The sequence below is a fragment of the Geotrypetes seraphini genome, chromosome 12, assembly GCF_902459505.1.
Source record: "Geotrypetes seraphini chromosome 12, aGeoSer1.1, whole genome shotgun sequence".
NCBI classification, from domain to species: Eukaryota; Metazoa; Chordata; class Amphibia; order Gymnophiona; family Dermophiidae; genus Geotrypetes; species Geotrypetes seraphini.
In genome coordinates, this window is record NC_047095.1 from 69,422,512 (window position 1) to 69,444,474 (window position 21,963).

Sequence of the window (21,963 nt, forward strand, 5' to 3'; positions counted from 1 at the left end):
ACAGGATGCATTAAGATACCAACCTATCAAATAGTTGTCTTTAGTCTTCACGGTGGCCAATCCAGGTCACTAGTACTTTGCAAAAACCCATTTATTAGCAACATTCCATGTCCTTTGAGAGGATGTTTTTTAGATTAATTCAGCTTGACACTTTTTTTTTTCACTTGGACATTCTTTTGAAAATCCCCTTCTATGTATATAATGAAAGCATGGTTGTACCCTAAAATGATAGAAAAGTAGCATTCGTGTGCTGGCGTGTTATGTGCATGATCTGAACGCACAAGTCTCACGGTGGGAATTCAGCAAAGGTTGCCTACCATCGAGCGCTGAGATGATGCATCTAAGCGCACATTCGATAAAGGCAGTTCCATGGAGCTATCTTAGCAGAAATCTAGCTTAGCACACAATGTTCACGTGGTGATATAAATTCTCATGCCTAACTGCAAATTCAAAGATTCTGTAAGCACATGCCTAAAACCTGGGAACACCCTTAACCCACCTATCCCCTTGGCCATACCCCCTTTGGCGTTACAGAACAGGGACATAAGTCAGATCCAGTTCCACACACTACTACTACTGTCCAGTTAGCACTATTAACTGTTATAACCCAATTAGCCATTAGTTTATGTGTGGGTCTGCGATCTGGTACCCCCAAATTGCATACTCGACTTTGGGCGACCTATACAGAATGTGATGTAATGAGCACAACTGCAAGGGGGAGGCACACAGGTGGGCATGGGTATGTCAAACAATTGCATATGTTGATTATAGAATATTACAATTGTAAATATAGGCAGAACGAGTTACATTTTTAAAACTGTTTTTAAGTCAGATTTGTATGTAACTTGGAACTTGTAGATTTTAAGATTCTTGCTGCTTACCTCTGCCATTTTGAACTCAGGCCAGCAAAAGGGCAGGAGTGCAGGCAGTCCCCAGGTTAAGAACCAGTTATGATTTTAAAGCTGTTCTTAAGTCAGATTTGTATGTAACTCAGAACAGGTAGATTTTAAGGTTCTTGTTGCTTACCTCTGCTTCCAGCTGATAAAAGGACCAACTGTCTCTACCAATGTTTTCTCTAAGGTACAGCATAAACAACTTCACACTGTTCTTAATGTGGCCATGCATCAATCCTGAATCTGCTGTAGGAGAAGTGGAGGAATCTCTGCCACTGAAAATATTGCTCAGTGAAATTAAATGAAGCCGCAACTGCATTCTTAAGTATGAGTCGTACTTAAGTCGGGTGTCTATAACTCAGGGACTGCCTGTACTTGACTCACATAAGAACATAAAAGTTGCTATACTGGAACAGACTTAAGGTCCCTCAAGCCCAGTATCCTTTTCCAACAGTAGCCAACCCAGGTCACAAGTGCCTGGCAAGATCCCAAGGAGTAGCAACATTCCAGAGCTCATATTGTGATGTCATAATGCCTCATTCCACCAATACGTAAGAACCAACTTCAGCAGTGATGTCACAATGACTTGATTATTCCTATAAAGGCAGTCCCCAGGTTAAGAACGAGTTATGTTTTTAAACCTGTTTTTGAAGTCGGATTTGTATATAACTCAGAAGCTGTAGATTTTAAGATTCTTGCTGCTTACCTCTGCTTCTAGCTAACAAAAGGGTCAAGTGTTCCTTCCAGGGTACAGCATGCATAACCATACACTGTTCTTAATGTGGCCATGCATCATTCCTGAATCTGCTACAGGAGAAGTGTAGGCGTCTAAGCCATTGGAAGTACTGATCGGTGAAATAAATGGAAGCCATAACTGGGTTCTTAAGTACAAGTTGTACTTAAGTCAGGCATCTGTAACTTGGGGACTCCCTGTATACTAAGGGAACACACCAATATCAAATAGCTTTAAATGTCACAAATAGTGTGTTGACCCGTACTGGGAGAAGATGATGTACCATAATCAGTAATAAACGAGCCTCAAAGACTCAACAAGCACAGACTTTGGCAGCTAGCACCACACAACTATGCTTTCATGGATTACAGATAACTCTCATTGGCTCACAGACAAAAACCTAACAGGCAAAAAAACTGGCTCTGACACAAATTATTTTTCAAATTATGCCTTTTTTGTGTTTTTGGGAACATTTTGTATTTATTTTTTATTGGGATATTTTCTTGGAACTGAGAGGTTTGTATGTAAAATTATTAGTTGTATATGTAATAGAATTGAAATGATATACATTTATATATTCTAGTCTTTTTTTGTATCATTATATGCATTCAGGGTTTAAAAAAAAAAAAAGATATTTTGTCTAATTATTTTGAATCGTGTCATATTTACCACATGCGATGTGAATTTGGGTTGGCATCTGGGATTTGGAAGAAGGAATGCTGATGTCCAATTTCTAGACCTGCTTTTCCAGTTTTGCATTTACCCAGGTTTAGCAGCCAGAGCTATATCTTTAAAGTTCATGAATACCAGATAAAAGAAGACACAGAAAACATAATATCAATTTCATTTAAAATCTATCAACTTGAAAAATCTATAGATCAGTGTTGTTTGTACAGTATGGTAACAGTAACATCATACTTTTCCACTATTATTGCTATTGACAATTAGACATTATTGGATAACGTTTCAGAGTGAACAACACAAAGGCTGTACAGTTCCATCCATACTTGAAATATTGCATTTGTTTTTGAGTCTGGCCATTTTGTTGTCAAATGGGAGAAACCCACAGTTAATGGAAAAGGGAAATGGATAAATGCAACATCCAGGTATAGGCCTGCTTTTCCAATAGCTGGGGCTCTAGTACCCTCAGCAACAGTATCCCCAGATTTCACTGACCATGGCTCTGGCTGGTAACGTGGGCCAAGGCTGAAGGTGGAGCAGTGTCCTCTCCAGGATCATTACATTACATTACATTACAGATTTCTATTCCGCCATTGCCTTTCGGTTCAAAGCAGATTACAAAAAGAGTTATGGAAGAAGGGTTACAACGTTAGATCAGAGAAGGTTTCCAAGAGAGGGAAAAGTAGGATCATGGAGCTTAGAAGACTCAGTACACTTTGGTAGGTTCCTACTGATCAACACTCCACAGTATAGCTTTCAGCACCAGTGGCAGAACACCAGCAAGTGGGGAGCATGTTCTCCAGCTTACATATAGATCTGGACTCCACTGTATGAAGCACATCTCAGTGACATACTGAAGACTTCCCATTAAAATTCTGAGATGGATACAAGAGGATAGGATCATTTGCCTAATGCTTCAGACTGTAAAAATTCTGTGACAGGAAACCACTGAGATAGAACTGGAATGCCACAGTTGCAGGGCAGCCATCTTGGAAATTCAGCTCTACTCTGCTGCCTCTGTTCCCATACTTCCACCAATACCAGTAATGCTTGTAATAATGTTCAGACGAGAAGGACCAATCAGCACAACGCATCCTAAGCAGCTACAGGGATCCTTTGTTTCTTTCTCTATAGAATTTATAGATGGAAATGTTTTTTTAAAGTTTCAAAAGGAAATTTATGGAGAAAGAAATGCATTTTTACTCTCCATCCAGGACAGATCAGGAAGCAACTAATAGTTTCAACCCACAGAGAGATCCTCTTAAATAAACAGCTGACACTGGTGCTGATTGTACATGGAAGCCATGCTGGACACCTGACGCTTGCAAAGCGCTGACTGGATTTGTCCGGTTATCTGACTTGGATCAGTCTAGATAGCTAGTGACAGCCAGTCCCAGAGAATTAGTACTGTTGAAGGCAGAGGTCACCCTTGGAAGAAACAAGGCCCGAGCTGATGTATACAACAATTAGAATGCACAATGCACTTTAAAAAATAAAACAGCTATACATTTCCTAATGAATTAAAACATTAGCTTGCCAAGAAGAATACATTTCGTCTTAAAATAATTACAAACACACTTACCTAGTCACGTTGAAGATTGTAATACTGTTTCACTGGTGGTTCACACTACAGTAAGAAAATAATATACAAACATCTCCACTATTTTAGTCTACTTCAGTCACCAGTGGGCATAACTTTACAACTGTACAGAACACAAGATAATATCAACATAAGCTATACAGACCATGGAACAAGGAGTCAGCATGGGGGAAGATGTTCATGGAACACCTGGATGTGATGTAAGAGCCAGGCTTTAGCAGATCCCCTACTGGTGCATATGTGAACGCTTTCTAACACCACAAGGAAAGGGGATGTGAAGAGTTGTGCTGTAGTTTCCTAAGTATAATGTTCATTGGAAAATGTGTTTAATGAATGGATAACCTCTTTCCTAGTTTCTTGGACCACTAACCACCCTCTGCTCTCTGGCAATGTGGAATGTGTAGCACCTGAAAGACCACTGAATTTGTCCTTTTCAACCTGTTCATTGAGGCCTATAGGTGAGTTTTCAGGATATCCACTATTAATATGCATGAAAAAAGATATGCATTTGATGGAGGGAATATATGCATGTGGTTATCCTGAAAACCTGACTGGCCAGGTAGGCCTTGAGAAGCATGTTGAGAATCACTGATCTAATTTATGAAGTCCTGAGCCAAACTGGAAGACCTCTGGCAGAGATACATGAAACCTCATCACCCCAGAGCTAGAAACCCTAGCACCAATTGAGGCCAAAGCTCTCTGGGAGCTAGAATGTTGAAATGTAGCCCAGATTGAACCTTAGTGTCAGTCTTCAGCAAGCTGTGCAGGCATTCCCCATCCATTAAAAATTCTAAAAGGAAGAGGCAGCTGAACTCCATTCAGCTGTCTATTGAGGCCTGATCTGCTTTCATCACTTGAGAAATATAGGAGCTTGGCAAATGATTCCCATTTCAACCTGTGAATTACAACACTCAGAGCTCTGGTCTCAAAGGGTAGTTGGGCATATTACACAGAATTCAGATATACAGATAAATCTGACCCTTTCACAATCTGTATAGTCCCCCTCAGCACATCTGCTTACTTTACCAAGGTATAGAAATAACCTATTTTCAGCATAGCTTGCACAGAGAGCTATAAAGAGCACCCACACCAAGGAGGCAGAGGCAGAGTATTCAAAAGCTCTTCAGATCTGGACAGTGTTTCACAGAAATTTAGAGATTACGTCCCATAATCCAACATCGGCAATTCTGGTCTTTGAGTGCCCAAAACAGCTGAGGTTACCCGCAATGATAATGCATGAGGTATGCAAGTACCACCTTCGTTGTATACAGATATATCTATCTCATGTAGATTCATTGTGGAGATCCTGGAAACTAGACGTGTTGCATGCACTCCAGGACTCTAGTTGCTTATTTCTGCTACCGCCAGCATGTGCCACATGACAGGAGCCGCTAGGACCTGTCTCATAAAACCTCTAAACTGTGTCCTGCAAACTGTCAGTCTAAGATTCAGTGCTGACCTTCCCTTCAGTTTGCTTTAATTTAATGGAAACACTGGCACGATGTACAACCTGGTCTCCGAAGCACAGGGTCGCAGAGTGATAGCTAAAGGGCTGGGACATAACTTTCTAGAATTGATCACAGGACTGGAAGAAGAATGCAAAGCTGGTGATATTTCTTGCAGGAGAGTAAAGGCACTGGACTCATGGTTTCGGAATCAAACAGCAGCAACAAAAAACACCCCCCTCCCCACAGAAGAGGTAGATTCCCTGTGGAAATAAAGTCCAAACCACACAAAGGGAGTAGAGGAGGACCAATAGGCTTCCGATAATAATAAAAGGAAAATCCCAAAATTAAAAATAAAAACTTCATCGATAGGCCACTGTGACTAAGACTCAACACAGAGTCGTGTTTCAGCAATCCAATGCCTGCTTCAGGGAATCGATGTATTTGATGAGCACTGTGCATTGAACACTGTGATCCTTATGATCCTCAAATACCACCAAGTTTAAAGAGCTAAAAAGTCCACTAAACACTGCTATGAAAGATGTGGAATCAAAGGATATAGTCAACAACTGGTGCTTTAAAGCCTCGAGACGTCCCTCTAGTGTTACACTATGTTCTTGTAGTAAAGTGCCCTGATGCTATAAAACATACAGAAATAATACTATGAACAGCAAGTAGTAAGGGAAAGGGGGGACTTGTATAGTTGGTAAAACTGCCCTAAAAGTAGGATTTGAACACGTCTTCCCATGGTATACAACACGTGCTAGGATGGTTACAATAACACCCAAATCGACAGCACGTCAGACTTCGCTCAGCAAGCTGATAGCTATGAGAGCCCATCTACACCACGTACCAGGAAGTCATCACCAATCTCAAACACAACCTCATAGATGTCCTCTTTACATTTTATGACCAGAACAATGGAAAAGCACCTTAAGCCTCTTTTTTAAGGCTCTGCATGTGTTCAAACCAATTCTTCCAAAAGAAGGCTGTCTTTCTGCATACTTCCCTCCTTTGGTGTTAATTTGGCTAATGCACAATGTTCCAGCTAGAAGCACTGAGTGAACTCTGATGCTTTGATTTCTCTCTGTTCTACACCATATCTGGGGAAGTAACATAGTTGAGCTTCACTGATTTGTATCAAAATTCCTAGGGAAATGATATCCCTCCATTAAACCTTCTCACCCCCCCCCCCCCCCATACACACACAATTATCTGCTTTTTCAGTTCATTGAGGTAAAAAAAAAGTCATGTCTTCTTGATATCAGAACCCCTCAGTCTGTATCAATGAGATAGTTTATTAGACCACTTCCTTCATTTTTTTATAGACTTTTCTAGTGTAATTTCTCTTATTTTGTCCTTTTCTGGTATATGTTGCTATGCAAGGGATAAATGTGGGAAGAACAGGATGGGGCAAAGCTTGTTTAAAAAACAAACAAACCCAAAACAGTTTCTCAATCTCAGTTCACCAGTAAACTCAATTTTTTACTTACTTACCTTCAACAGGCAAGAGTATGTGTATGTCTGATGTATAAATGCATTTCTATCATTGCTATATAGGATACATCCTGATACACAATCAGGATTTAAAAACAAATTTAAGTAAAAGATGGTTCTCTATCAATTTACAAAGCTGTGAGGATTGAAAGTTCTTCTGGACTGGTCCATACACGTTGGATAAAGTATGTCCTGAGTGTGAGCAGTTATCATTTGAGACTTCATACCTGGGATTCATTACCATCCCTGGCATGGGAACATTCCTCCCCAGAATGTTCAGCTTTTACTGCCTGAGACTAGAATCCTCCTGTCACTGCCATCTTTTTTAGACTTGCCCATTCCTTACTCTGCTATCCAGGGCAGTGGAGGGATAGCGTTAACCATGTTCACCAAGAAATACGCAAGCATTAAATAGCAACATCTTCAGGAGACTATGGACATTCTTACACTTACTGAAAATGACTAAAGTACTCTAGAAATTATAAATGACAGTCAGTCATACAAAAATTTATAGAAAAGCTGTTCCTGACCTAGACTCAAACCTGTGGTTTCCAAATGCTATGACTTTTCCATGATTTGGCTATAACCAATAAAAGACAAACTACATCAGACTGTCATCAAAAGATAAACATCAAAAAGTGGAGCGGGTATACAATCTTTCCAAAATTATTATAAATTCATTATAGATATACTTGATAGAAATTTCAAATACATAAAACCTGGGTTGGCTGTAAGATATCTTTTCAATCATCAATCTACCCCCCTCCCCCTCCATATTATAACTTAGGTATGCAAGGGGTTGAGGGATGGATGGATCCGGGGGAACGAAGCTATTGGGCAGAACTTACCAAGTTTCCAAGTTTATTAAAATTTGATATACTTACCATGTATTGGCTGGTCTGGTGGTCTTTATACTTCAATTTTATCTCTGCAGCTTGGAAGAGTGTGTAGCGCGGTGGTTGGAGTTACAGCCTCAGCACCCTGGGGTTGTGGGTTCAAACCCTGTGCTGCTCCTTGTGACCCTGGGCAAGTCACTCAGTCCTCCATAGTCCCAGGTACATTAGATAGATTGTGAGCCCACCGGGACAGATAGGGAAAATGCCTGAGTACCTGATTAAACTGCTTAGATAACCCTAATAGGCAGTACTAGAGTGTAATTTTCCTGGAAATGTCCAATTATCTTCTGATGTAATCCGCCTAGAACTGCAAGGTACAGGTGGAATAGAAGTCACTATTGTAATGTAATAAACACCTAATCAAGTTGAAACCTCCTTTTATTACGATGTTCGCTCTATGTTTATTGGGCTTGGGTATTAGGCTTCCTTTTGATTCTCTGTTTGTACTCTTTCTATGCCGCCTAGCTTGCTTTCTTCTATCTGGGGTATTGGTTTCAAGTGTCTGGAGGGGAAAGGAGGGGCGTAGAGAATATTACTTTTAAAGCCCATGCTCTGTACGGTTTTGCTGTTGTTCTATAGCTATTATGTCCTCAATGACTTTCTTTTACTTCACAATACCTGTTCCTAAGAGAGGGATGGGGGAGTATGGGTTACCCGTGAGGTCTACATGGCTATTATATGTAGAGGGATTTTTGTTTTGATTTTTCTTATTTTGGTATTACTGGAGTCTATAGGTGTGCTCTTTCCCTTTGGGGGAGGGGGCACGATAATATGTGCTGTCCAGGGCTCTGGAATGCTATGTTCTTTATTCAAGAGTGGTTCAGATATTGGGAGGAAGGAGGTAGATATGAGTTGTGGTTATAGTTGTATTTATCAGAAAATGATGAATATATTGTTATGACCCTATTGATTCTATGCTTGTTCTTTCTGCATTGTTATTTTGTCATCAATAAAAATGTTTGTACATAAAAATAAGTCAGGGGAAGTGTGTGTGTGTGTGTGTGTGAGGGGGGGGGGGGTTGCAACCCTGATCCTCAGGGCCCATAAGAGTCCAGGGCCCTGAGACAGATGTGACTGCATTCTTATTTTGTAGTTGGGATTGGGGATGGTTGTAACCTACTAGTCACTTTGTTTGAAAACTGATGATCATACTTTATTACTTGGTTAGTTAAGGCTCTGTTTTTGTAGCTTTTACCATTGTATGGATGACCGCATGTATATTGTTTGATTTTTATTATCATCAATAAAAAAGTTTAAACCTGAATAGACCAGCATCGGCTGCTCTGTTGTGGATAGAGAAGGGGTGACTGAGGTCCTTCCACTCTCTTTAGAGATTCTAAAAATTATTTGAGATATTTGAAAGATATCTTACAGCCAACCCAGGTTTTATGTATTTGAAATTTCTATCAAGTATATTTATAATGGATTTATGATAATTTTGGAAAGATTGTGTACCTGTTCCACTTTTTGATGTTTGGCTATAAAAAGATCTCACTTAGCCATCACAGCCTCAATATAGCTGCTACATTTATAGTCTAGATGCTGATGGTATAATCTTTATCAGCAAAAAATTTGTTCAGTAATAAGTCAAGAAGTCTTGGAAGCTGAGATGGACAAATACTGGCTCAGAGTTTCTGTCTATTTAGTGACATATCTTTGTGGGGAAAATTAAATTTGGTGTTCTGACTTTATCTTGGTTCCAGGTGGAGATCTTTTGATGGGCTTGTATTGATTGGCTTGCTTCCTTATTCCTTCTGTCATTCTTTCCAAAGATTCAGTCAATTGGAGACATTCTCTACTGGAAGAAGACCAAAGGATGAGACCTGTTCCTTTCCCAACAGAGGGATAAACAGATAAATAGGTACCTGCTTAATTCAGTTTCTTCTTCTGAGGTTTAAGCAGCTTCAATCTACCATATTGAGGAGTACTTTCTACGCAGCTGGTTACTCTCATCTACACATATTTAATGGGCGCTGCGTACAGCAGTAGATTGACTAAGCTCTAAGATCATCCACCCACCACCTTTCATTGGAATGCCTGGCCTGGCACGTGAATATGAGCAATGTCCTGGAATGCAGTTTAGGGTTCTCCTTAACCTATATATCACATAGACACTTAAGACATGCCGTTATTACCCATAGGACTTCCTACATGTAGAGCTGTACAAACAGCAAGTGTGTACCTGGCCCCAGACCTGTTGTATGTTTTCAAGCATAACTTTGCATGCTACCCTTGATCCTCATATAAAGACAAATGAGTTAACAGGTTTTTTCATTTGTTATCTCACATTGGCACATTTAGTGGAACTAGAGTTTCATCTTCCAGATGTACAAAATGCTGGTGACATCATGCCATGGCAACTGGTCCTTCAGAACAGGCAGCCTCATGCAGAGCTTGACTGTTTTGGATTTTTTAAAAATTCCATTGTAAACTGAGGGTTAAGGAAAACACTGTGCGTATAGAGATTATTTTCTAAGATGATGCTGTCTGCCCTTGGAAAAATGGAGACATTAAATATTCTCAGTCCAAGAAATGGAGAAGAGAAATCTTCCCAAGAGAGCTTGTTTCCTGGTGTGCAAAAAAAAAGCTGGTGTCTCTCAAGACATGGTCTTTGTTGTGTTCCATTGAGTGCTCTTGAGTGGCAGGTTTGGAGACTCCGTCGGAGGGGAAGATTGGGGTTTTTTCTCCTGCTCCAGGTTCCCCTGGCCTTGAGCTTACACTTTTGAGTCCTTGCTATGTGCGGAGCCGTTGCTTCCATGGATGGCTAGGTTCAGCTCTTCACACTTTGATTTCTCTTGGTGCAGTGGTTGCACCTCTAAGTTGACTTCGGTGGAGGAACCTCTTATAGGAGTGTATCGTCCTATCCGGTGTTCTGATAAGGCAGGGCCCCAGTCCATGCTTGGCTTGGTTGCATTCTTCAAACGCTAATGACAAAAATGATTAGATTATTGAGTTGGTTTTACCATCTTTCTATAGCATGTCTCTATTATGCAGTGTTTATGATGGAAATGTATCAGCCCGATATTTGGCTGCAGTTATCTGGTTAATAATAACCCCTGACCAAATAACTGCCACTGACTGGGATATTCAGTGACAGTATTTGGATAGTGCCAGGGTGGTCCATAAGCAGTTGTCTGGGTGGTAGCAGTATTCAGTCCACTAACCAGATAATTGTCCAAATAACGTCAAGGTTAAAATGTATTTCTATTCTTCCTTAAGCAAGGCAGAGTACAATAACAACATATATAATCATAGGTTAGCCTATTTTATGTAGTTAGCTATCTCAATAACGGGCTGAATATCGTTGCGCTCTGGGTAGTCTCAGCACTAGCCACTCTTTGGATACCAACATTGAAATGTCCATATTTTTATGCCGTTGCAGCTGGTGTCTAAAAACAGTGATGACCACTGTGGCTCCATTTTGACCCAGTATACGAGGGGGCTGCTGAAAATTCTCAGCCCAACCAACAAAGTTGAGGCAGTCTCCATCGAGGGTTACACACTTAGTCCAGTTAGTTTCAACTTTTTTTTGTTCTGTTGGAAAAATACAGATCGAAGAAAGTGGAAAATCACTGGACTAAGTATATAGCCCTTTATGGAGACTGCCCCAACTTTGTTGGTTGGGCTGAGAACTTTTCAGCAGCCCCTCATATAATTATGCAATATGGGCGGGGGGTGTTATTTTCAGAGGGTTTCTGCAGGTAAATGGGTGTTTATCTGAAGAACATGCCCTTTGAAATTTGCACATATTTTCCCAGGAGAAAAGAGGGGGTGGGATTAATTTCATTTTCCTTCAGAACTAGGGAACCATCGAGCCCAAGATAAATAAATAAATCTTCATGTCTTTGGCCCTGCTGGACTAGGCTGTTCCCTAATAGTCCGGGGCTTAGATCTCCTTGAATTCGCCAAAGCATTACTGACCTGGAGAAATGTGGCCCCATCAGACCTCCAGATTCTGAAGAAGGCATAACCTGGAATGCAAATGACTGAAGAAAGTGCCATGAGGAAGCCCAGGGTGATGGCCCATGGGGGGTAAATGTAGTCGTTGTAGTTGATGGGTTTGTACTGGATGACAGTGAAGATCAAAATAAACTGTGACAGGAATAAACAAGGCTGGGATTAGGAGGTGCCCTATTGAGCATCAGTAAACTTCTAGAATACAAAGAACACTAGGGTGCAAAGTTCAGAGAGAAATTCATCTCTAATTGGTTCCTTGGTTCATGACATATTGTGCATGAAGATAATTTTTGAGTTATTTCTGTAAGTTCTATCAGTTCTATATATAGTAGATCTCTAACATCAACACCTACGTATCAGTAAATATTTCCTGTCCTTAGACAAAAGCATCAATTTATCATTTCATGTGAATTATCTGTCCATGTACTGTAACCATCCTGTTATCCATTTTATATATTCCTCCATCCATCCTATCCCCTGTCATAACAACACCCACCCACTCCTTGTTCCAATCACCTCCATAGGCATTGCTACGGAGTGGCACTGGGTGGCAAGGGCCCTAAAAATGGCTTGTCATCTCTAAGCCATTCCAACTAAAACCAGTATTCTGCCTCTCTCTGGCTTCCAGGCTGTACCATTTAAACATTTGCTTGAAATGTCGGGCTCTGTATCAATGGAAACATTGATGGCATTTTATAAATTTAGGCCAGGCCCAGTTAATTTGCCTTATAAAGGTAGGACAGCTTAGGCTGACTTGCATAAGATCTGTAGCACTTTTAGTGGAAGGTCCATGAATTTAGAATTCCATTGGCCCTTGCATAAGCTTAACTCAAGATGCTCTGTGATTAGAAAATTCTGCATTATATGAGTATCAAAATGGTAAATTGATAATGCCATTTTACAGGTATTTAGTTTTTGTAAATTGTGAAAATTAGCTGTTCCTTGCAGCTACCATTTTAATTTGTTGTCTATTAATTTAGGTAGATTTAGGTCTTGTGGTTTGTGTCTGAAGGTCCACAATGGGACTAGGAGTGGGCAATGGGTTTACATGGTTGAGGACATCTATCTCTTCTAACTGACATGTAGCTATTATCCAGGTACAGATAGCTGTTCAGCTGTTCAAAATCCACAGCACCGTACAAGAAGTTCCTTCTTGGATGCTGTCTCCCACCCAATAACTCTGGATCATTAGCATTTCTTGAAATGTTAAGAAAGTCTCAAACTGATCATTGTAGATGAAATAATGAATATTATTCTTTCCTTTTAATATTTTTTGGGGATGGGGGTTACCATCCATGGTTTCTTATATTGTAATTCTAATCCATATTCAAGTTGAAGTGCTTGTTTAAAATGTAAAATTTGAATTTTTTTTTAAAAAAGAAAGCTGTTGAAACATGTTTTAGTAATTTTAATATGTATGCATGTAATTTTGTAAACTGCATAGTTTTTATGCGATATATACATTTTTAAATAAATAAGCCTCAAACTGGCCGGCAAAGAGGAGCATACACCCACCCTCTTGACTGTGCGCTGGATAACAGTTGCTCTTACTGCTTATATGCTGTAAAAGAGAGAACAACTCAAACTGATATCACGGGAACCCCAACTCTGTATCACAGCCCTGTTTAGGAGACGAATAATTCCTAAAGTCTTATTTACACAGAGATTTTTCTGTTCTACTCTTCCAGCACATCCAGTCTCAAATCTTATTCAGATTTTACTCAAAGGTGAAAAACAATGTGCACAAGATTCTCGGCGCTCACTATAGTGTAGTTGGTGAACAGGATATGGGTGTTAATCTGTAAAATCTTCATTAGAACATCATCGATTAGTTAGACCAGGGGTGCCCAATATGTCGATCGCAATCGACAGGTTGCTCGCTCAGGCGACCCCAGTCGATCGCAGAGCGGGTTCCCTTCTCTTTTTTCCCCTCCTGACTGGCCCGCTCCTGAATTCTGCTGCTGCCGCCGCTGTTCAACATTTTTAAAAAAACCGGCTTGGAGAACTTATACTCTGGGGGCTAATGTGTGCTTGTACTGGCTTCCCTTCTCTTCCCTCTGAAACCGGAAGTTATGTCGGGGGGTGTGGGAGAGAAGGGAAGCCGGCACACACATGTTAGAGCCCCGTTCGCGGGCTAAAGCGGGAGACAGGTCAGTGAAGCTTGCGATTTGCTCTTCTTGCTGCCAGGTCCTGCCTATTTTCTGTTTCCTCAAAGGCAAGACCCGTCAGCATTTCTCCCAATAGATCGATCTTGGGCCGATCAGCCTTCCTCTCCCCGACGTCAATTCTGCCGTCAGAGAGGAAGTTCTGGCCAGCGGAACTTCCTCTCCGACGGCAGAATTGACGTCGGGGAGAGGAATGCTGGTAGGCCCGAAGCAGGGAGAGCTTGGCCGGCGGCGGGCAGCTTTGGGGGCCTGTTATCCGATGGCAGCGGCAGTGGCTTGGGGGAGGGCAGGGAGGGAGAAAGAGAGCAGGCAGGGAGACAGAAGGAAAGAAGAGAAACAGAAAAAAAGAAAGGGGGCATGAAGAGAGAAAGAAATAGAGGGCAGGGAGAGAGGAAGAAAACATTGGGGGGGGGGGGAAATGAGGTCAGGAGGAGAGGAAGCATACAGGCTAAAAGAAGGGAAGAAAGATTGGATGCACAGTCAGAAGAAGAAGAAAGTGCAACCAGAGACTCATGAAATCACCAGACAACAAAGGTAGGAAAAATGATTTTATTTTAAATTTAGTGATCAAAATGTGTCTGAATTTATATCTGCTGTCTATATTTTACAATATGGTCCCCTTTTACTAAACCGCAATAGTGGTTTTTAGCGCAGGGAGCCTATGAGCGTCAAGAGCAGCGCTGGGCATTCAGCGCAGCTCCCTGCGCTAAAAACTGTTATCGTGGTTTAGTAAAAAGGGAGGGGGTATTTGTCTGTTTTTGTATGGTTGTTAGTGAGGTGACAGTGCATAGAGTCATCTGCTTTGACCTCTTTGAAAAACCCTGGAGTAGGAATGATGATTAACATTTTCTATGCGTACAGTGTGCTTTGTGTTTTTTTTTTTATTTTATTGTTGGTAGATCATTTTGACTTGGTCATTTTAAAAGTAGCTCGCGAGTCAAAAAAGTGTGGGCACCCCTGAGTTAGACCATCTGTTTCCCAGTCTTTGCTGCGTTGCCACTCAGAGTTCCACCCATGAATCTTCTGCTTACAAAAGTAAGATTACTTACGAAAATGATGATAGGAGAGAAGAATCGCCAACAGATCTGGAAGAAGAGAGGAGGGGGAAAACCAAGCATCATCTCAATGTCCTTAAAGTAGTTCCTGTGTCCTGTGAAATATCCAAAGGAAACAGAAACCATTAAGGGATGGGATTATACAAGCAAGAAAAAAATGAAGAAAAGAAAATCATTTATACATTGACTGTGAATTCCTAAATTCTGTCTCCAAAAATGATTTTCTTCCCAAAGAAAAATGCTTTCTCCCTGTTGCCAGCTGACAAATGGAATTAGATAGAAAAGCTTATTCATATGCCAGGCCACAGTTTGGCATAAAGATTCACGCTGGACCACCAAGTACCTGAGGCAGCAGCAAAAAAATATTTCTTAAAGTTTTACAACAACGGCAATTTATTATTTCTGTAGTGCTACCATACGCACGCAACAATGTACATTGTACACAAAAGAGACGGTCCCTGCTCAGAAGAGCTTACAATCTAATTATGACAGACACACAGGGCAAAAGAGCAATCAGAACCTAGTCCTCATAAAGGGAATTAGAGGGAGCTGAAGAGGTGGAAGGAGGATTATTGAGGGGATGACAGACAGATACATTGGTAGGGGTAGGATTTAAATGCAGCTTCCAAGGCGTTTAGTGCTTGGTGGGAGTTTTCTGGTCCACTTTAACTCCCAGGGCACGAAATCATCTGTTAAATGTCTGATCTTTTTGAGTTGTGACACACTGGAGCTAGATTGCATTTTTGGTTGGGTGGGGGGTTGTGAGGGTGGTGGGGCTTGCTCGTTATATATTTTGGTATTTTTCTGTGCTTTTTTTGTTCTGTATTGAAATTTAATAAAACACATTTTGAAAAAAATGCAGCTTCAAATAAGTGGGCTTTCAGTCAGTTTAGCCACTTGTAGTCCAGCTTGTCAAGCCTCAGTCCCTTAAGCAAACCCTTCCCATACTGCCCCGAGAAAGAAACAAAAATCCATGACAGAGCAGCCAGGGTACATGTGAAGGAGGCATCTGGGCTACTTGCAGTGGACATCTGGTGCCACTTTGGACTACTGCACACAGTCACTCACCATAAATGTACATGATGGCCACACACATGATGCAGGAGATGATGACGAGGGAGAAGCTGGCAGCGTAGTTATCCATCAGGAGAAGCCAATAAATACCAGCCTGTACAGAAGAGGGGGCATGAAAATCAGGAGGAAAGAGGGAAAAGTCAAGAGGAGAGAAGGGAGAGAGAGAAAGAGCACAGGTACGAAGGTAAAAAAAAAAAAAGGTGTAGGGATGAAGGCAGGGAGTTGGGAGGAAGGGGTTAGGGATAAGTTCAGGGTTGAGGAGTGAATGTGGAGGATGAAGGGAGAAAGAACATGAAAGTGAAGTACAGGGGTGTGGCGGGAAGGAGGAGAAAGCACGCAGAATGGAAGAGAGAGACAAGAAGCAGCAATGTGTAAGAAAAAAAAAGAATGGGAAGAGAGAGATAGAGACGAGAAGCAGGGATTGAGGGTGAAAGAGAGGGAGTGTTATAAAAGAACAGGGAAGGGAGAGTCAGAAGAGGAAGGAGAGTGAGGAAAGGAGAGAGAGAGAGAGAGAGAAAGCACAGAGTGACAGACCCATAATGGAAAATGAGAGGGAGGTGTGAGAGAGCAGTGGCAGAGAGAGAGGGGAAGGAAGTCAAGGAACAACAAGATGGAAGAGAGAAGAGAGGATGTGGGAAAGTAAGGAGAGGAAGGGGGAGGAAAGAGAAACAAGAGAGAGACCAACGTGTGGCAGAAAGAGGGAAGGGAAACGAAAAACAGAGAGGAGAGGAAAGTGTGAGAGTAGTGCATGGGGAAAGAAAGAGACGGAAACAGAGAAGAAGAAAAAAAAAAGGAGCGTGAACAGTGAGGAGAACCAAAAAGCAGTAAGAGGCAGAGAAAACAGAAGATGTGATAAAGATGTGAGGTAAAGACAACATAGATGAAGAGGGGAGAGTCAAGAAAGTAAACCATGGGAAGAAGCGGAGAAATGGCGAGAAAAACAGGGAGTATATAGGTTGGTTAGGAAGCAGAAAGGGGTGGGAGAGATAAGAGAGAGAAAAAAGGTTACAGGAAATAATGATGTTCAATTGGTTCCAAGGTTGAACCTCAATTTATGTGACCCAAGTTGGATCGTCACCTCTGCTGTTGCCTAAGATAAAGGGGCTTACAAGCCCACGATGGGTAAGTATGGGCAGTGAAGAGCATGCTCAACCATGTTAGCTGCCGGAAGGCTCCCTAAAGAGCATGTTCAGAAACCTCCGCTAACTAAAAGCTCCCCACAGAGCATGCTCAGAAACTTCCACTATCTGATGGTTACCTAGAGCCTAGCGAATATGTTCAGAAAATTCTGTAAAATGCTTTCAGAAAAAAAAGAAAGAAAGAATGCAAGGCATCAAACTGTCCATACCTGAGTGGTGAGAGGAATTCCTAGGAGGAAACCCACCACAGCTACGCCCAGAGTCACACATGTTTTCCATCGGATGATCCAGTCACTCCCAATCTCATCCACAATGGCTGTGACAAGCGTCTCCAGCAAACAGAACTGCCAGATAAAGCAAAGTGGGATTAAAAATGGTAAGGATCCAAAGAAAATATTGCGTAAAGATCAAAACATAAATCAAGTGATGGATATCTGGCACACACCATCAGCCCCACAGGACGTTAAAACAGAGGGGTCAGGAAGGCCTGGGAATATGGAGCAATCCTAAAAACACGCAAGGGGGTACGAGGTAACTGAGTTTGGTCTTCATCTGCCATTATATGAGTATACTATCTGCCTGCTATTTAGTGGCCAAGGACAGCTCTTGGCTGGTTAAATAACACATAGCCATCTAGGCTCTAATATTCAGCGCATGATGGCTGCTGAATATCAGCTGTTAGTAGCATTACAAGACGTCCGGATTTCCCCAGACATGTCCTCCTTTTGAGGACACATCCAGGGGTCCGGACAGCTTTTCAAAACCTGACTAGAGCAGGCAGCGGGGACGGGGCTGGGGTGGAGCTAGGGCAAGATTGGGGGCAGGCCTGGGGCAAGAAAGGGTAGGGATGGGTGGAACTGGGCAGGCCTGGGGGGCAGGTCTAGGGGGTCTGGATTTTCCAGATGGAAAATCTGGTAACCCTAGCTGATAGCTGGCTATTTGCAAAATTCAGACCGCTGGCCTACTAAGTCGAGGGGCCAAATTGGGCCACTTACATAGCTGGTCTGTGTTTGGCTGCTATAAACTGAGCCAGCCAGTGCTGAATATCGTTATGGCTGGTTAAGGTTTTAGTGGAACCAAATGAAAAAAAAAAAAGACTTACCTTACAACATATAGAGAGCAAACAAAAGGCAAATGAGATTTATACTTACAGTTTGGGGAGTTTATTTCTTTGTCCCCTGAGAAAGGCATTCCAGATTGCCAAAACTGGGATCCTAGTTGGGACTATATATGAGTTTTTATATATTACACAATTGAGACTGTATATCAAAGACTATACAAGTCACCGTGGTCTTAGATTTGACAACTCACTTGCCTTTTATTTGCTTTCTAAGTTTATAACGGCCAAAAATAGACCTTATGTTACTATATTAAGAGGGAAAATACAACCAAGGTACAGGAAGCAACAAACTCTGCACCACATCACAAAGAAACACAAAAAGGGCAGAGAAGAACAGACCTTCATGCTTGAAAAGTCACTTTAATGGTAACCATACAGAGTAAAAACTGAAAATGGACCCAACACAGACTGTATTTCGGCTAAAAATCCTGCATCAGGGGTCCTAGAAAAGAATCCACTGTTTACTATAGCTCTGTTCTGCTGTTCAGATGTTCCACAAGCTCTTCTTTATACCAGGTTTTAACATAAGAACATAAGAAAGGTCCATCAAGCCTAGTATCCTGTTTCCAACAGTGGCCAACCCAGGTTGCAAGTACCTGGCAGAGACCCAAAGAAGAGCAACATTCCAGAGCTCAGATTGTGATGTCATAATGCCTCATTCCACCAATGCCTAAGAGCCAAACTCATCAGTGATGTCACAATGGCGTGACTGTTCTATACTTGATTCACATAAGAACATAAAAATTGCCATACTGGACAGATCGAAGGTCCATCATGCTCAGTATCCTGTTTCCAACAGTGGCCAACTCAGATTCCAAGTACCTAGCTAAATCCCAAGTAGTAAAACAGATTTTATGCTGCTTATCCTAGCAGTAGTTTTCCCCACACCATCTCAATAAAGGCTTATAGACTTCTCTTATAGGAAATTATCCAAACCTTTTATAAACCCCGCTCTACTAACTGATTTCACCACATTCTGCAGCAACGAATTCAAGAGTTCAATTACAGTACACGTTCTGTGAAGAAATATTTTCTCCAGTTTGTTTTAAATCTACTACTTAGTAGCTTCATCACATGCCCCCTAGTCCTAGTATTTTTGGAAAGAGTAAACAAGCAATTCACATCTACCCTTTCCACTCCACTTAGTATTTTATAGATCTAAGAACATAAGAATTGCCATACTGGAAGAGACTGAAGGTTCATCAAGCCCAGTATCCTGTTTCCAACAGTAGCCAACCCTGAGCCATGTCTTCTCCAAGCTGAAGACCCTATCCACTTTAACTTTCCATCGCATTTATCATTTTCATTGCCCTTCTCTTTACCTTTTCTAATTCCACTATATCTTTTTTGAGATGAGGTGACCAGAATTGCACACAGTATTCAAGGTGGAATCGTACCATAGAGCAATAAGAGTGCATTATAAGATTTTCATCTTTGTTTTCCATTCCTTTCCTGATAATTCCTAACATTCTATTAGCTTTCTAGTTGCACATTGAGCTGAGGATTTCAACATATCCTCAACAATGACACCTAGATCCTCATGGGCAGTGACTTCTAACATAAAACCCAGCATCACGTAGCTATGGTTTGGGTTCCTCTTTCCCACATGCATCACTTTGCACTTGCTCACATTAAACGTCATCTACCAGTCTTCCAGTCTCACAAGGTCCTCTTGCAATTTTTCAAAATCCTCTTTCAATTTAACAACTTTGTGTCATCAGCAAATTTAAATTATCTCACTAGTTATTCCTGTCTCTAGATCATTGATAAATATGTTAAAAAGCAGCAGTCCCAGCACAGACCTCTGGGAAACCCCACTATTTAGAGACAAAAGAAACAGTGGAGAAGGATGTTCTTGATGCAGGCTTTATTTCATCGAAAATTAAACAATAAGAATCCACATGTGTCTTGAAAGAGGAGGACCCAACACGGTCCATAACAGGACATGACTTTCTAATTTCCTCAGAAGTTTTTCATGAGGTACTTTCTCAAATGCCTTTTGAAAATCCAAATACACAATATCAGCCGGTTCACCTTTATCCACATGTTCATTCACCCCTTCAAAGAAATGCAGGAGATTGGTGAGGCAAGATTTTCCTTGACTAAATCCATGTTGGCTTTCTATCGTTAATCCATGCTTACGTATATGCTCTGTCATTTTGTTCTTTGTAATAGTCTCTACCATTTTGCCCGGCACTGTTGTTTGACCATTTATCAAGTGGATTGTTTTTGAGGACCCCTGATGCAGACTTTTTAGCCAAAACACGGTCCTTGTCGGGTCCGTTTTTACTCTGGTTGCCATTAAAGTGACTTTTCAAGCTTAAAGGTCTGGTCAACTATATTAGAAGGGATCATTAGCAGTTTACATATTACTGGCAGATATTTTCTCTGTCCCTATTGGGCTAATAATCTAAGTTTTGTACCTGGGGCAACGGAGGGTTAAGTGACTTGCCCAAGTTTACAAGGAATTGCAGTGGGAATTGAACCAAGTTCACCAGGCACTAGCCATAGGCTAACCCAGTTACAGGCTAACAGAGCAGTTTTCAAACTGTCTTTTTTGAAGACAAACTCTATCCATATGCAGGTACAGGCTCCCCTTTCATATAGATGAGTTCATATGCTGATAGCTGCACTAGCAGAGGGCTATTTTCAGATGGCGGTTTTGTGAATCTTTATTGATTTTCAAACTTTGATAGTGCAATACAAATGGTAAATCAGAAAAACTGCATGAAAAACACTATTAACTATACAATTATTACATTAAACAATCATTTTCTCCCCTCCTTATCTTAATTATTAAAACTTTGACTAAATCACTGTTTACCTGCCTAAATAACTTTAGAAATTGTCTTCAATGGAACTAACTAGCCAGTGTGCAGAGAAGAATATCCACCTCCATGAGTCTAGTTGACGAGATGTGTTTGAGAATCAATCCCTGCATGCAGTGGCCTAGTAAACGGGAGGGCAGTCTGCCCTGGGCACCATGTTGGTTGGGGCGCTTGCATCCTTCCTCCCATTCCTCCCCTCCATACGCGCACACCCCTTCCCTTTCCCCGTACCTCTAATTGAAGTTGTTGTTGACGGTGGTCAACAACGTGCTCTTTGCGACCCCCTCGGCTCTCCCGCTGACATTACTTCCGGGTGCCGCGCATAGGAAGTGATGTCAGAGGGAGAGCTGACAGGGTCATGAGGAGCACGTTGTTGACTGCTGCGAGCAACAACTTCAACTAGAGGTACAAAGGAAAGGAGGGCGGGCGCACAGCAGGTGAGATCGGGGAAGGAGTGGGGGGCAGAGATGTGAGCGAGGGAGGGGTGTTACCGCCCTGGGCGCCTCTCACTCTCGCTACACCACTGCCTGCATGTAAGGATCTCCCCCTTAAACTGTCTTCCTTTCCAACCTGAACTTTCCAGCCCCCCATTATCTCTCCATCTCCTCTTTCTTTTCATATCCTAATGTTTCCTTTTCTTCCTCCCTTGCCAGTTTCCCTCTGTCGCTCTGGTTGCTGGAGACTATTTAGGATTCTATAAACTCATCCAATGGGCTGACAGGAAGACAAAGAATAAAGCAACAGACTCTGATCAGTATAAGAAGGGTGACATGTTTACAGCTGGTGACTGAGGTATATCCCTGGCTTCATGGGCTGGTTGGCCATCATTTGTCTTCGTCTACGTACACTCTCTGCCATTCTTCAACCAGTTCTTTTGTGC

The 21,963-nt window shown here is 41.6% G+C and overlaps 1 protein-coding gene across 2 annotated transcripts in view; it reads right to left on the minus strand.

Annotated features, from left to right (window-relative positions):
* Window positions 1-8,015: 8,015 nt before the first annotated feature.
* Window positions 8,016-21,963, minus strand: part of SLC6A9 (solute carrier family 6 member 9) — a 159,969-nt gene continuing 146,021 nt past the window's right edge. For both annotated transcript variants that reach the window (XM_033917126.1, XM_033917125.1), the window contains 5 exons: window positions 17,345-17,479; window positions 15,991-16,090; window positions 14,917-15,017; window positions 11,667-11,837; window positions 8,016-10,669 (listed from right to left, as the gene is read on the minus strand). In XM_033917126.1, coding sequence (XP_033773017.1) covers window positions 10,460-10,669; window positions 11,667-11,837; window positions 14,917-15,017; window positions 15,991-16,090; window positions 17,345-17,479 — 717 coding nt within the window. In that variant the 3' untranslated portion in view covers window positions 8,016-10,459. The remainder of the gene's footprint in view (window positions 10,670-11,666; window positions 11,838-14,916; window positions 15,018-15,990; window positions 16,091-17,344; window positions 17,480-21,963) is intronic.